Source organism: Lactuca virosa, chromosome 8 (genome assembly GCF_052849685.1).
Source record: "Lactuca virosa cultivar CGN04683 chromosome 8, Lactuca_virosa_CGN04683_v6, whole genome shotgun sequence".
NCBI lineage: Eukaryota > Viridiplantae > Streptophyta > Magnoliopsida > Asterales > Asteraceae > Lactuca > Lactuca virosa.
The window spans coordinates 248,938,470-248,955,872 of record NC_136433.1 but is presented as its reverse complement, the minus strand read 5'-3'; the positions used below and the strand labels follow the sequence as shown (position 1 = coordinate 248,955,872).

Sequence of the window (17,403 nt, the reverse complement as noted above, 5' to 3'; positions counted from 1 at the left end):
TTACGACCTGGCACATTGTCAACCAAATTCCAAACTTGGTTGTCATACGTGAACTGAATCTCGCTGTCCATAGCCTCTTTCCATTTCCCAGACTCCGAGCCAGCCATAGCTTCCTTATAGCTGTTAGGTTCATCCAAATTTATCAGTGTACTGTCACTAATAAATGTATCACCTTCACTTGTTATATGAAAACCATATAGCACAGGTGGAACACTAACTCTACTAGAACGTCTAAGAGGTAGGGACTCGTCAATCGGTTCAACAGGAGTTTCCTCCTCATGTTAAATGCCAGTGTTAGAGGTTCCTTCATCGCTCGACTCTTGAAGCTCTTCAAGATCGATTTGCCTCCCACTGTCTCCTTGGCTTATGAGTTCTTGCTATCGGAAAACCCCTCTCCTCGCAACGAAGACAACATTGTCACTCGGTCTATAGAAGAGATAACCAAAGGACTTCTGCAGGTAGCCGATGAAAATACATCGCTCACTACGAGGTTTGAGCTTGTCGTGAGTCTCTCGTCTTACGAAAGCCTCGCAACCCCAAACCTTGATATGTGCCAACGAAGGAGCCTTCCCTGTCCACATCTCGTGAGGTGTTTTGGCAACCTTCTTTGTAGGGACTAAGTTAAGGATATAGGCGGCAGTCTCTAAGGCATACCCCCAGAATGAGATAGGTAGTAAAGCACGACTCATCATGGAACGAAACATGTCCAGCAAGGTTCGATTACGCCTCTCAGCTGCACCATTCAACTGCGGTGTCCTGGGTGGCGTCAATTGTGAAACGATTCCGCATTCCTTGAGGTAGTCGTGGAATTCAAGACTAAGGTACTCTCCACCTCGATCGGATCGAAGCATCTTGATTTTCCTGCCCAACTGATTCTCCATTTCTTGCTTGAACTCTTTGAACTTTTCAAAGGTTTCTGACTTATACCTGATTAAGTAGATATAGCCATATCTGCTATAATCATCGGTAAAAGTCACGTATAAGCGGAACGCATCCCTTGTAGTGGATCTAAAGGGCCCACATACATCTGTATGTATGAGATCCAATAAACCCTCACCCCTTTCACAAGAACCAGTGAAGGGTGACTTGGTCATCTTTCCAAGTAAACAAGACTCGCACACGTCATTGTCCCTAAGGTCGAATGAATCCAACACTCCATCCTTTTGGAGTTGGGCTAAGCGTTTCTTGTTGACATGTCCAAGACGACAATGCCACAAGCATGCTTTGTCCAAACTATTGGAGGAATCGATACACAACATATTATTTCCTAAATTGTCTACAACCATCACAGTTTCATATATTCCATTACAAGGCAATGCTTCAAAATAGAAAACACCATTAAGATAAGCATTAATAGAACCCTTTTCATTATCAAATGAATATCTAAATCCTTGTCCATACAAACCATTAAAAGAAATGATGTTTCTTGCCATATCTGGCGAATAGCAACAATTATCCAAATCTAGTCCTAATCCATTACTAAGCACTAAAGAGTAAACTCCAATCTTGGTGACAGGTGACGATCTTCTGTTCCCCATGATCAAGTTTATCTTCCCATGCTCCACATCCTTATTTCTTCTTAGGCACTGCAAATCAGAACAAATGTGAAAACCACATCCTGTATCAAGAACCCAAAAAATAGCATGTGATGAATCATTAGATTGAATAGTGTAAATACCGGCGAAGGACGGCTTGATCTTCCCATCCTTGATATCTTGCAGATATTTTGGGCAGCTTCGTTTCCAATGCCCTATGTCGTGGCAGTGATAGCACTCTGCATCCTTTGGGTTTGAGGTGGGTGTAGCGGGACCAGCTTTGGTTCCACTAGAAGAGGTGCCATCACGGGACTTTCCCTTATGGTGGCTCTTTGAGGGAGCCTTTCTCTTCTTGCCCTTCCCTTGCCCAATCGCCAAAACTGGGGCAACAGTAGGAGTAGGAGTTTGTGCAACGGACTTGTCCTTGAGGTTGCTCTCAGCAGTCCACAACAGGCCGTGAAGTTTACTCAACGTGACCTCCTCTTTGTTCATGTGGTAGGTCGTGCGAAACTGGTTGAAGCAGGGTGGCAGTGAATGAAGAATGATGTCAATTGCCAGCTCTTCATCGAATTTAACGTTTAACTTCAGTAGACGATCAACATACCTCTGCATCTTCTGCAGATGAGCAGTGACAGACTCTCTGTCTCTCATCTTGTTCGTGATCATCGAGGTGATGATCCCGTACCTCTCCTGCGTGGCACTTTGGTGATACCTTTCAACCAAGTCCTGATGTATTTCGTTGGGATAGAAGTCCTCGTAGGACTTTTGGAGTTCAGCAGTCATGGTCGCCAACATGATGCAATGGACTTTCGTGGCATCACGCTCATGGGCCTCGAAGGAAGCAATCTCTTCGGGAGTAGCAGTGTTCATGTCCACCTCTTTCAGCTCCTTGTCGAGGACATACTCCTTGTCCTCGTAGCGGGTGACCATCCTTATGTTGCGGATCCAATCGTTAAAATTGTTTCCGTCGAAGATCACCCTCCCACACAAATTCATGAGTGAGAATGAGCCGGAGGCGTTTGAGGCGGAAGCGTTGTTGTTCGAGTTCGACATCTGAAAAGGAAAAGAGACAAAGTTTGATTAGATAAGAATCCCCAATTAAACATCCAAATGAGAAATTAGGGCTAGGATCCAACAACATTATTTACAACTTAAAAGAGGGATGTCGTAATTTAAATTGCAAATAATTTGAAGGTAAGTGAATGACGATTCACTAATTTCCACCATGAAAACAAAAGAGAATTAAGTTTTAAATGTATTGAAAACTCCTAGATGTTTTGAGATTCATTGAACTTTTCAATGGCATGTTTAAATCTCGATATGCCCCTCAAGTTTGTGACTGGGATACCGAGGATCACAAACAGGGTGTGAATAACCATGCAAATATACATGGTGCCCCCAATGTTACAGTCACCTAATCGGCGTGCCGGTTAACCACACACGTTTCATCAATCTATGACAAACATTGAGTCACCCTTTGCTACCTTTGCTTTGAGTCACCCCTTATAGATCGGCTTCATGAATGAGGCCTACTAACGGTAAGACTGACATTTAAGTTATACATATATAATAATTATTCTTATAATATAATAGTATATGGTGAATTTTAAACTTGTAAAATTCTAGGGTTTGGAATTTAATTATTTCAAAATTAAACTTTTAATCCAAAATTTTAAATTCCAAAACTTGAGGGCAAGTTTTGAAACATTTCAAAACTATCCAGATCAAAATTCAAATAAATAATTAAACAATTAATTATGGTGATTATCTAATTTTGACCTAATCCAATTTTATGCAAGATAATGATCAAATAAATTCAATTAATTAACATTTATCATATAAGGAATTAATTATTCAATTAATTTGAAAATATCTCTTATTTTGGCAAGGATAATCATCCAATATTAATAAAATTCGTATTTTATCAGTTAAAAACGATTTGGTAATTATCCCACAGCAAAATAGGCATAAAATCCCGAAAATCCCTCTGTCTGATTGTCCGACTCGCCGAGTCCCTTACTGGACTCGTCGAGTTCATCCTACTCGGCGAGTCCTCTTTGGGGCTCGACGAGTGTGTCAGACAGAAGGCCAAAAATTCGATTTTTCAAGCATGAATGAAACACAAAGCATCAAATACAACAGAAGCCAACCAGTCTCTGAAACCACTGATGGGTTTTATACAAAAGAACAATCCTATTTGCTCATACAAAAAAACCCTAATGCTTGGATCTAGGCTTCTCTATTGTACATGCAATTCATCCAAGACTTGAAACCCTAATCTAGCATATATTGAAATCGAAATCTATAATGAACTAGTTTAAATGATACCTTTCAATGGTTGCAAGAATCCTTTGATCTTCAAGAAGCTTAGTGTCACAAGTGTAACACCTCTAATGTCTCACAAACACCACAAGCAAGAGAATGATGTATAGGAGAGAGGATGAGAGGCAAAAGTCGGCTCCAAGCTTCCAAGGGATCAAGTGTCCGATTTTGCTAGCCCTGCTTGAGCTTCTAGGGTTTCAGTCAAAACCCTAATTGGATGACTTAGATCCTAAGTAACTTGAGAACCTTCTGGAATAAGGCCTCCTTGGACGAATTTAAGATGGACTCCTCCTTAAATTCGTCCATGCCCTAATCCATAAGGATTCTCAGCCCAATATCAACTATCACACAATTGACAGTTCTAGTCTCATTTAATTAATTAATGTCTTTTAGCCACAGAATTAATTCTTAATTAATTCTTGTCTAATATTAATTAAACTATATGATTTCTCTATTAATATATTATTCATATAAGTATATTAATAAACCATAATAACCTTTCTTTCTCCATAAATTATCATATCAAGTTGTTTTGGTGAAGGCAACCCAAAAACACCATGCACAACCGGGTCAAATACATACCAAATATAGTTACGGACTTAGACACTAATCCAACAATTTTACTAATTAATTAACCCATACTTGTATATTAAGTAGAACGTTCCTACTACATAAATGTTATATCTGTTTGGAACTGAATGAAGTATTACCATATACAAAAGAGATGATACAAAGAAAGGTAGATGGAATCATTCAAACAATACTTTCTTTAAAGCAAACTTACATAAAAAAAAGAAAGAACCAAAGAAGTTTTGTTCCCTAAAGACTTGAGAAGATTTTATGAAACAAAATATTACTTTTAGACAATAAAAATTAATAATCTATCTACTCCATGAGTCCAATAATAATTACTAAATCCACTAAAAAGACCAAGACTTGACTTATGGTCGATGTAGTGCTTATTTAAATACATGTAATTTTCTTACAATATATTACAATCGAATAATTCGAATAAAAAATAAAAAGATAAAGTCAAAAGTTAAAAACGAGTGAATATTGAGTTTTCTTTTTGTAATTTTTTGGAATTTGCAATAACGTCAAACCATATAATTATATTTTACATAATTATGAAAAAAGCGATGAAAAATAAAAACAAACAAAAGAAAAAAAAAATAAAGAAAAAAAAGTTGACCCTAAAGCAAAACACGATGCCCCTAGCAGAGAATCTATCTTCTCCGGTCAAACTCTCCGGCAACTGGCCACCTACACACGCCTACATCGGATTAATTTACCAAAACACCACCACACGATTAGAATCAAATCCTAAAAGGAAACAAATCACATTGGGTCTAATTGTGTCACCACAATAGGGCTTCGAACCACATGCTTTCCATCAACCCACGAAAGTGACCCAAATACAGCACCGGAATCACCCATCATTACACTACTCCCGTCCATTTTCACCGTCACGTAGTAACTCAACTCCCTAACCTTATCGGAAAACACCAACTTTCCCGGCCTCACAGCCACCGAGACACCCTTCGGCGCCTCCACCTTCACATTGTAAACTGAATTCACATCACCAACGTTCTTCACTCTTCGAATCAATGTCTTCCTCAAAACCCCCTTTTTCCCGGTGGAAAACAAGGCGGCGATTGATGGGTAGTTTAAGTTTTCCGGGACTGGTTTTCTTCTCATCGGACAAGCCGCCGGAGATCGAGTGATCACCTGGATTGTCTTTGCACCGTAGCCGATTGAGCATAGGAAGCTTACGTAATCTTGATTGGTGAGATCGTAAACTAGACCTGGATCCATGGCGAGGTCGAGGTTTAGATGACCGGCGCCGAAATCATAAGGTGTTGTTGCGTTGCCGGTGGATTCGTCTGTCATGGGTTGGAGCTGTTTGTTGACGGTGCTTGCGGTGGTCATGATGGCGGATTTTATTGCCGCTGGTGACCAGTCTGGGTGGGCGGATTTTAGAAGAGCGGCGGCGCCGCTCACGTGAGGACAAGACATTGAAGTTCCTGACAGGATATTGAACTCCATTTTCCGATCATCGGAATCTAACCCCGTCGGACCCACGGCGTCGGTCCAAGCAGCTAAGATGTTTACTCCCGGAGCAATTAAATCAGGTTTTAGAATCTCGGGGTTCATTCCGTTGGGTCCTCTACCGGAAAAGGAGGCCACCACCGGCGCTGGCCTAATTCCGATAACTGTTCCTTGGAAATTGATTGTAGCGGTTGCGCGGCCGGTGGCGGCGTAAGCTTTAATTTCGTCTCCTTCGTCGGAACCGACGGAGCACGCCGGGATGAGATGAGCGTCGCCGACGAGTCCTTCACCGTTGGAAACTCCATTGGAGAGAATCATTCCGACACCGCCGGCTTTCTTCACCACCAACCCCTTGGCCACCCTCGGACTACTGCCTCTATCGCAAATTACAATTTTACCCCTGACGAGGTTTGGATCCAATGCATTTTCCATACACAATGATGCAGATAGAATTCCTGATTTTCCGGGATAAATTAGGGGATATTTTTTTCCGCTGAATGAGGGACCAGCGTATAACGATACACCTGCGAGCTTTCTTCCGTCGCCGAGGATAACTTCCGCCGGGAAATTTCTGTCAATTGTGCCTGCTCCGACGGTAGTGAGCCACGGGGCTAGGTTAGTGACCGACATTCCGTTAGGGCCGTCGTTTCCGGCGGAGGAGGATACGAAAACACCTCTCGAAACAGCGCCGTAAGCTCCAATTGCAATTGGATCGAGATAATACGGTGAAGAAATGCCGTCGCCGCCTCCGATAGAAATAGAAATAACATCTACACCGTCGTTAACGGCAGCGTCAAAGGCTGCAAGGATATCTGAATCGAAACAACCAGCGCTTTTCCAGCAAACTTTATAAATCGCCAATCTAGCTTTCGGAGCAACACCTTTAGCTATTCCAGAAGCGTATCCAGCCATACTAGCTTTAAAAACGTACCTACCGGCGGCTGTGGACGCCGTATGAGTACCGTGGCCATCGGCGTCTCTCGGAGACCGAAACTCAACTGTATCGTTAATCGTGCCACCGAATCCAATACCTCCAAATCCACCAGAAGCTTCATGTCCTTTAGCGAAGAATCGAGCTCCAACAATCTTCCTATTACAATTCCTCGCCGTGAATTTCACTCCGGTCTGGCAAACGCCTTTCCACCGCTTCGGAACAGGTCCGAGGTTCAGATCGGTGAAACTCCTTCTCTCAGGCCAAATTCCTGTATCAAATACGCCAATAATAACATCTGAACCGTAATCCGATTCAGACCACAAACCTCTCTGGTTCCTCAGCCCAACGAACTGCGGCGACCGAGTAGTATGAAGCTGACGGCGGCGGTCTTCAAACACCGCTAACACAGACGGATGCTTTTCCAAGGCGGAAGCTTGTGAGGAAGTGACAGACGCAGAGAAGCCTTTGAAAACTGTGTCGTATACATGAAGGATACTGGTGGATTCAGTGAACTCAGAAGTGTACCAGTGGTAATGAGTGGGAAAGATCGACGGCTTTGATTCGCCATCTACTCGGAAAATGTAAGTTTTCAGCGTCGGATCTGTGGATACGGCTTCGCCAGCGGCGAAAAGGAAGAGGAAAAGTGTACAGATGAGCACAGCCATGGGAGAGTGAAGTGTGAGTGTGTGTATTGGGGTGTGTGTTTATAAGCACATAATAAGCCTGGTGGATTTTATTTATTTACTTATTAATAAACCAAATTTGTTTTAACTCTTAATTCTTAAATCATAAATTGGCCATCTAATTTAAAAATAATTAAGAAAGGACTTAAATTAGGAAAAAGGTAAATATGTTCGATTATATGGATAAAGTTGCTTAATATCCGATCGAACTCGGTCCAATCTAAACAATGGTCTTACATTGCTCATATTACCATAAATGGACTTTTATGTAGTTTTAATTTTTATAGTTATTAAATAAAGAAGACAAAAGTTGGTTTTATTATATGTTTTGTGATAATATTTAACGACTTAAGTGTGAAATTTTGTAAGTAGAGTTAAGAGTTCAAAACCTTATAAATAAAGTAAAGACTTCAAACCTAAAACGCTTAAAAGACTAATAAGATTTTTGTAAGATAGGTTTATCTAGCAATATAGAGATTACATTTTAACTCTTTTTTTTAGTTTCATTTATGTTTGTTAATATATCGATCTTGATTTTAAGATGCTATAAGCAAAAAATAAAATCTCGATCATAGTAGTCGTAATCAACAAGTTATAACAAAAAATAAATAATCACTAGCAATGACAGTCTTGTTTGTGCAAAAAATGATCTTGCTTGCCTCTTTGTCTTTGTTATATAGTTAATCTTTAAAATTTTGTTCATTCAACTTGAAAACGAACGCCGCATGTCTCAAGAAGTCTCATAATAAATATTGCACAAACAAAAACATCATCGATATATTAATCAACTTCAAGTTACAATAAATAATACATAAACAAGATTTTGCGAGCAGATTTAAAGACTAGTGTAATTCGGTAGAATTTTTCAATCTAAATCTGACCTTAATATTATAAAACATAAAACAATTTTATGAAAAGTTCCGACCTTTGACAACTTTAATTTCATTGTTTGTAATTTCCATTTTAAGCAAAAGAACCTATTGTTACTAAAAATGACTTTGAATTTAATATATAATCTTATTTGATATAGTCTTAAAAATTGCTCTTTAAATTTTATATAATAATAGTTTTGGTGTTTACGTTTATTATTTTTTATACTTAAATTAATATTAGGACAATTTTGAAAAGTAAAAATATTAAAATGAAATTGGAAATCATAATTTAATGGTTTGTAAGAGTTTGATGGGTCACATCTTTCTTGCTTGGTTTGAGGCGGTTGAGATAAGTGGAATATGATTCTTTTTAACCATGGATAAATATTTAACCAATAATATAAAATAATTATTCTTTTAGCCAAGAATAAGTATCAAACTCGTGAACATATTTTGTTTGTTTTTCTAGTTCATATATGACCAATAGTATTAAAATGATAGTCTAGAGAAATTATAAAACATGTTTTTTATTGGAATAAATTGAAGATTTATGTTGGACGTGTTTACGTTTAAGATAGAAAATTATGTTTATCATATTTGAATTGTTAAAATGAAATATTTTTCTTAAGACCTATTTAAGATAGTTTTAAATAAAGTTATTTAAAAATATTTTTAGAGTTTAAGTTTTGTAAAATCGTCGGCTATAGAGTTTAATTCAAAAGATATTTCAGAGTTCAAATATATGGATAATAGTCCCAAAATAAGTTTAGTTTGTAATAATACGAGAGAAACAAATATCAAAAATATCAAAACTAAGGTTTAAAAGGTCAATACATTAAACCCAAAGTTCTAAAAATCCAAAAGCTATTAAATCCTTTAAGCTTTCTACTCACATCATCTATCCTTCAAATTTTTATTAAGAGGCGGGTTAGGTTAGGAGTCTCGTGAATATCATTTCAGGGTTAGACATAATAAGGTTGCATATCAATAAACATCCAATTCATATCCAAATGTACAAATCCATACCTTAAAAAAATCATAAAACATCATTTAAAACTTCAAGTTAGGGATAATTATATCTTAAGTCAAAGAACATTGCCATAACTATAAAATGCTATCTAACTTCACAAATAAAGGGAACGATGCAAGGTAATTACTTTGTAACGTGCAAGGTAATTACATTGTAACAAGACATCTCAATAATAACAAGTCAAACAAGATTATATGTATCGATAATTACTCATATTAGTTCACCCTCTCGGATTCGATAATCCTGATAAACACCAATACAAAAAAAAAAAACAAAAACAAAAAAAACTTATACTTTTCCAAAAATTATTTTAAGAAGAAATAACTCGAATAGATAATGCAATACATGCAACTATCACAACCCATGTCAATCTTGATAAGCTTAATCTCACAACGATAAATGGTGATGGACACTTGAGAGGTCTCCTCTCAAGTTTCTAGAGACTGGATCTCCCACCTCTATATTCTCTAGGAAGAAGGGTCTGCCTTCTTATAAGGCCGTTTAAGTGGGTCTCCCACCATCGATCTAAGAACCATGTAGCGATGATCCCTAGTCACGTACAAGGGGTAGCAATCCCACATATTCACATGAGGATTATTTAGAAATACTCACAATAACTCAACACACAAGTCTCCCATCCTAGTATGTATGCATAAATAGGATGTCAAAACACTTTCAAAATAGATAATATTAATTTTTATTATCAAATCAGTTTTCAAAATCTTGTTTCATGAATGCAAACAAGTATATGCACATATAAGCAAATAGCAATCAATTATATGTTATATAGTTTTCAAAACACAAGATCAATGATAATTGATGTATGCTCCCAATAACTCACAATAAAGATCAAAGGATACATAGACCCGAAATATCAAGAATAAGGTAAATCCCCTTTTAATAAATGACATTTACAAAAGCATGTCCTTGGTTCAAAATAAGAATGTCCACGAATCATAAACAATACCATTAGGTAGAAAGGAAACACATAGTATACATTTAGTATCCAAACAAGCTATATGTATGCATATATTATCACAAAATGGGAAACGCAAGTAAAACCTCCATATATTGGGGATAAGTGTCCAAAGGTAAATGTACCCACCTTAGTACAATGCTAGCAACACCACATACTCTTCACTTGAATAATATAACTTCAACTTATGCATCCAAGTACACACCTTATTCAAATGCTAGCAAAACCACACACTTTTTACTTGAACAATATCACTTCAACTTATGCACACAAGTCCATACCTAGTATCACCATCATAAACTTGTTAAAAGACTATAATACCATTTATGGTCAACTCATAAATCTAAGCTCAAAATACTCCTTAAATGTCGTATTATGGATCATGGAAGCCAAAGGAGACCAAATGAATGAGCTAGACTCAAAGCATAATAAGATCACAAAGTTAAAAAAAACATGACAAACATGGAACGCATCGTTTCCTCCCTTATGTTGAATCACAACTACTAAATAGATTACATGATCATATTCTTTTTCTTATTTAGCCATCCAACTTTCAATAAACTTTAAAACGAATTCAATAACTCAGGGGAATTCAAACAGAGGTTATAACACTTCAAGTGAACATAAGAAGGATATAAAATGGTTCATTTCCTTGGAAAAAATCACTCAACAATAAATTATTACTCAGTTTCACCTAGAAGCTCTACGAGCACAAAAGAGTTCAATTTACACCAAAATCACTATGTGTGATTTATGAAATGAAATTAAAAAGAACCGATACCATTAACAGGACTCCAACACAAGAAGAGCAGATGTAACATATCAATATAGTAACACATGAGACAAGGGTTAATGAGCATTCATGATTAAGATATCCTCAAATCACCATTGATGTGTTAGGATGCACCAAAATACATAAAACCTCACCATGGGACATGAACCGCTAAATGGATCATGGATTTGAATTAAAAAGCATAATCTAGACATAACATCAATATCATTGTTTGGAACTATGAACTTGATCTATGAACCCTAGGTTTAAAATATCCAAATAATCACCATTGAAACTTGAACTTTGATCCATAAACTATGAAATCTCACCATAAGTCAAAGGTTGACAAATGGATCATAGAATTGAAGTTAAATACATTCACTAAGCATAAAATCAATCTCATAACTAGAAAATGAACATCAAATTCATATTTCATCATCCAAGGTTAAGAAAAACCCATAAAAACAAATCAAATCTTACATATATCACTATTAGATAATTGGAGCTTGGAGATGGATCTAGGGAAATTACAACATAAAACTCATAAGAACACCATAGATGGAAGGGAAACCCTGGATTTACAAAATCATATAAACCCTAGACAAAATTTAAGGAGAAAGGGGAAGAAAACTACCTTCTAAGAAAGGGGATGAAATGATTGGAGCAATGCTTCATCTAAACACTTCAAGCTTCAAGTTTTCATGAGAACTAAGAGGATATGATCGAGTTTAAGTGGGGAAATAAGACGGTAATCGATTGGGAAATATGGTAGAAAATATAGAAGAAAACCTATTAAAATTTTGATATCCAGATCTGATATGTATCGGGAACACACTCTGTTGATCTAGCAATCGTGATGCGGCCACACGAGTTTGAGAAAATTAACACATTAGGTCCATTCTCCTAATATCTTTTCTAATATGGTCCCCTATTTAGTTGAAAACTTATATTATCTCATATTTAGTCCTTCTCCATCATAACATATAGAAATTTGGTCCTAGTCACTTAGCTTGCCAACTCTCAAGTCAAACATAAGTTTCCCCATCTTGACACTTTTGGTCTCTCACTAGAAATGTCTTATTTTAATACCAAAAATTACATCATATTTTTACTTTAAACTAGTAATGAGGTTTAGTATGGTATTATTATAAATCATTTACTTCCATTAGTTAATTTTATTTAAGGAAAGTTTTTATTTTAACCCAAAATCCCAAAATTTCTAGCCTCAAAAACAGGATGTTAAAAGTATATGTATTTAGTAGTTTTTTTTCTAAAACACATATTACACACTAAATTGTGTAAGTGTTAACCTAATTTCAAGTGTTATATATTTAGTATGGCTTATTTAAAATAGTATTTTAAAATAAATTTTATAAAATAAAAATCATTTAAGAAAACATGTTACAGATAAAGGTCACAAACAATCAACTATTTAACATTTATAAATATTTAATTTGTCTAAACATACGAGGGTATACCACTAATCAGAGACAAGAGTAAAGTTAATAATCTTAAATACATTAAAAATTAAAATTTTCTAAATATCCAAAATCTAAAATTTATCTTTGTTATCCAACTAAGTCTTTCAATCTGAATATATGTCAAAATATGTAAGTTTAGCTTGGAAAATCTAGTGAGCATTCACGATGTCAACACTTTGAGTAAATATATTGTTTCAAAATACAAAAACTTTAAGGATGTCATAATCAATACATAACATTGTTACAACGTAAAGAGTTAATGGTCCTCAACACTATTGTAGGTTGTCTCTTAACCACTCGACATCCTAAACAAGCCCCCAACAACTTTTAACCCTGTTACATGTGATGCATATAATTTGAGTGCATAAGGTTGGGAAACCTGGTGAGACACATAAGCTTTTCAATCCCACAATATTATTATGATAATAATTTATAATTATGAAACCTGCAAAACCAACTATTACCAAACAATATAGATATATCCCTTAACTTAAATATCTATAAAACCTTATACCCATACATACTCGTCCCAACCGATTCTCACAAATCCTAGTCCGCGATTATCAACTTGTCTGATGAACCGTTTAGAGCAATTGTTTCAATATACAGCTAAGGGATTCCTTGGCTAGTGTGAGTCTTAAAGGCACTTAATCCATTAGAGTATTTGATGAATATAGTATCCCATTTCATCTACGTCTGTAGGTTATCAACTCACACTAGCAACGTAATTCACAAGACCGTCTAGAATGATCAAGTGTTGTCAGGGGTGGAACATGACCACTACGAGTAGGGGGGCCGAAACCGAAACATTAAACGGAATTATATAAACAATTTTTTCGATTGGCTCTTAATAACATGTTAACTAAACTTAGGGATATTTCCATCCAAAAACATTGTTGATGGCTATTTGGGATATTGAAAGAAAGTTTGCATGTGTTTTCTTATAAAAACCTTTCAAGAGTTGCATTGCTTTTTTTTTTTAAATGTTTGTGCAATACATAACAAAATTAATTGACAATTAAAAGGTAGTAAATAAATGTTACTAACAAATACATTTTGACAAGTAACTAACGTTTTTAAGAAAATACAAGCTCCATCAACATAGTTAAAAAAATTAAAATTTGTGACATGAGTTTCCAACTTATGCTCTAAACTTGTAATTATAACATATTATAATAAATTCTTTTATTTATTTGCTTCTATACCTTATACAACTTATTTTAGTGTTAAAAACACAATAAGATTTTAATGGTTTCACTTTCTTACGAATAAATTTAATATGAATTTTAGTTATTTTTTTTTATTAATTTCAGAACTATTTGTTACATTTAGTTACTAGATTAAAAAAAATTGTTTTTCAGCTTTTGCAGCCTTTGATCTTTGGTAGCCTTTTGAAGTTTTCAAGTATAGTCTTTTCAATTTTCTTATAGATATGTTCGATATCCCATTACAATATTATTTATTAGTAGTGAGAGAAAGAAAGATACAGAGAGGGGAGAAAGACAATGTACATCTTATGAGAGAGGAGACAAGAGAGAAAGTGGCAGCACGCAGAGCTTCAAGATGAGGGGAGAAAGACAACGTACTCATGGAGAAAAAAGATTTTGGTTTAAGAAATTCTTTCCGACGAACGGCGACCGACACATGGAGAAAAATTAGGAGATGAACTGCTCTACAACCGTGTTATTCTTCACGTAGGTTTGAGAAATTAGTTTTTGACGGTAGCATTGATTTTTTAGGGTTTACTGATTTCAAAAACTCAAAGTTTGATTTAAATGTAAATTAAGATTTTGGTTTTTCATAGAGTTTGATATTTAAATAGTTCCCTTAAATAGTTGAAAGAAAGATAGTTTTGATTTAGCTACTGATTTTCCGATTTTATTGTAATTTTGTTAATGAGTTATATATATTCTACTGATTTGGTTGATAACTTACATATATATGCCGGTAAAGCTTAAAATCAAGGGGGCCATTAGTAATTTTTATGAATATTTTATTGCTAAATAACCATATATGCAGGTATTGGAACCCTTAAAACCAGGGGGCCATGGCCCCCTTGGCCCCTTAGAGCATCCGCCACTGAGTGTTGTCATCTTACTCTGGGAGATGACCGGACATACCATTACAGTTGTCTGATCGGGACCTACCATTTATGGTCATCCAGAGGAATACTTTATCATATTCTGGTACGTATTTCGTACCATCGACACCTGATAGTGTCATAGAATAGAATTATACTTTTCGTTCCTATCGCACACACCCTTAACATGACACTTCCCAAAAATCCAAACTTATTTGAACTAAACATCCCATTTAAGTCCTAGTTTGTAACTAGACATGACTACCAAACCCATAACACATATTAAATGCAAATTCCAGTTTAATACAATATTACGGTAATACAGTATGCGACGATTCTTTCATTCAACTTAACGGGACCTAAGTATTCTTTATATGTCTTAGTTTTAAACTTAGACAAGATTTCATTCTGTGTAATCAACTTCTAATACTAACTCTATTTAGAAACACTATCCTAATTTAGTGTTTAATTCTAACACAGAGCATTAGGCATTTAATATACATTAATCTTTTTAAGTAATAATACTTATTTTTAAGATTATCATTTGATAATATCATATAAACACATTAACATATAATTAACCATTTATGGTTCACATACTATATGTTATCAAATATACATTTAACAAATATTCCAGATAATAAACAATTAATTCACAAATTAACTTTCAATAGATAATTAATACTTTTTAATAAATATTTTATATTAAAATCAAGTTCTTGATAATAACTATGCACTCACCTGATATAGGTGGAAGATATGACATCCCTTATTTTCCAGAACCGAAAAAAAAATCTTTACGCTTTTAAAAAAAATGATAATATCTTTATTGCGGAAAATCCCGGTATATTACAACATTTTGAGTACAAATGAATATCTCAAAATAATAAAACTATAAGGATGTCATAATCGATACATAACATATGTTACATGAACACTATTGCAGGTCTTCTCTTCAATGACTCAGCATCATATTCAAATCTTCAGCAGTCTTAACACCGCTACCTGTGATGCATAACAATTGAGTGGGTCAGGTTGGGAAACCTAGTGAGTTATATAGGGTTTTCAATCCCACAATGTTATATTCATCAATAAAATTGCAAAATCAACTATCCTCCAACAACACATCATGATCATCTATAAAACATTTTCCTGAACTACCCATTCTGTCGATCCTCATATACTGATCCTAATACAGTTATCTTATAAGATATATCTTGATGGATCACTGTATACTGCTAGTTGACTATACTGCTTTAGGGTGTCCTTAGCAACATGTGTTAGTCAATAAAGGTAACTATGAGGTGGATGGAGTACATTGATTGAACACACAGTCCATTAGCACTTACAGACTATGAGTCTGCTAGCGTATTCCACAAGACTAGGTTTAGTTAGTGGTCGTCATCATACTCTGGCAGATGACTGGTCATCCTTTGGTCTGTTACAAAGTGTTCATCCAGGCGCCTATCGGCTACTTAACTCAGACATACCTAGCAGTGGGTTGATACAAACACACCCTATCTGGTAGTCTAAGGTGGTGTTTATTTTTTTGCAAAACCTCTTCATAACCTCTTATGTCTGCGTCGTGCAGTCATCACGCAAACTATTTGTTTTTTAGAATACCGCAGACCTAAAAATGTATGTGCATCCTCTTCTTGGGGTATATGTGGACCTATGTCTTCTAACATATTCTTAGCTCCTTCCATTAATTCTAAAGGCAAAAAAAAAACAAATATTAGACCACCATCTGTGTGGACAAAATTTAAAAAAAAAAGTAAAGAAAAACATATTTCAATCGTTGAAATCCATGTAGACTTTTTACGATACTTTTATTTAAAAAATAAGTTGATAAATAAAATGTATTGTTTCCAATTTACTACTAACTAAACTAAATAAGAAATTCCTTCCATATCCATTTAATTATATTTTTCCTTGTTAGGTTTATGATAATAAGTATATTAAACAAATAGAATAATGATTTATTTTATTTTAATTTTCCTTATAATTTATACGTATGTTTCTATGTATCTTCCTAGTTAATCTTGAACTTCATATTTTATAAGTATGTGTGTCTTTTTTTCATTAATTTTAAACATTGTATTTTGAATAATAAACATGTTATTTGTTTACATGATATTTTTAATATTTTAGTTTAGTTTAGTAGTCTGCAGACGTTACAAAATAATCAGGCTTCTTCTTACATATTGTAGACGTTTGGTCCACCTCTTTTTCTATAGATATCTACAGATATGGTCCGCAGAATGCAAATATTTTATCCTTTAACAAACAAACAACATCTAAGTGGAAAAAGGAGGGGAGTACCAATGTAAAATTTACCCCATCGGTCATCATTGTCATCAAACAGAGTTCTACTCTCCGTTCCCATCTCACGCATACCCTTGATAATATGTTTTCCAATATCCAAACTTAATTGAACTAAGTATATCTTTTAAGTCCTAAGGTATAACTAAAAAAAATTATGATACCCATAATCATTCCAAAGTTTCTGCATATGTAATATCTTTACAAGACAAGGCAACACTCTTTCATCTTAACTCGAAGCTAAATGTCTTTGACAAACCTTAGTTTGTACTATATCGATTTACTATACAGTCTTCTCAGCACCTTTCCAGTATGACTACACTATTATACAACTTAATTGGATCTAA

At 35.2% G+C, this 17,403-nt stretch overlaps 1 protein-coding gene across 1 annotated transcript; it reads right to left on the bottom strand.

Annotated features, from left to right (window-relative positions):
- Positions 1-4,949: 4,949 nt before the first annotated feature.
- Positions 4,950-7,548, bottom strand: SLP2 (subtilisin-like serine protease 2). The gene has a single exon (XM_079063105.1). It carries the CDS (start codon positions 7,503-7,505, stop codon positions 5,196-5,198), a length of 2,310 nt encoding a protein of 769 aa, XP_078919231.1. The 5' UTR covers positions 7,506-7,548; the 3' UTR covers positions 4,950-5,195.
- Positions 7,549-17,403: the final 9,855 nt, after the last annotated feature.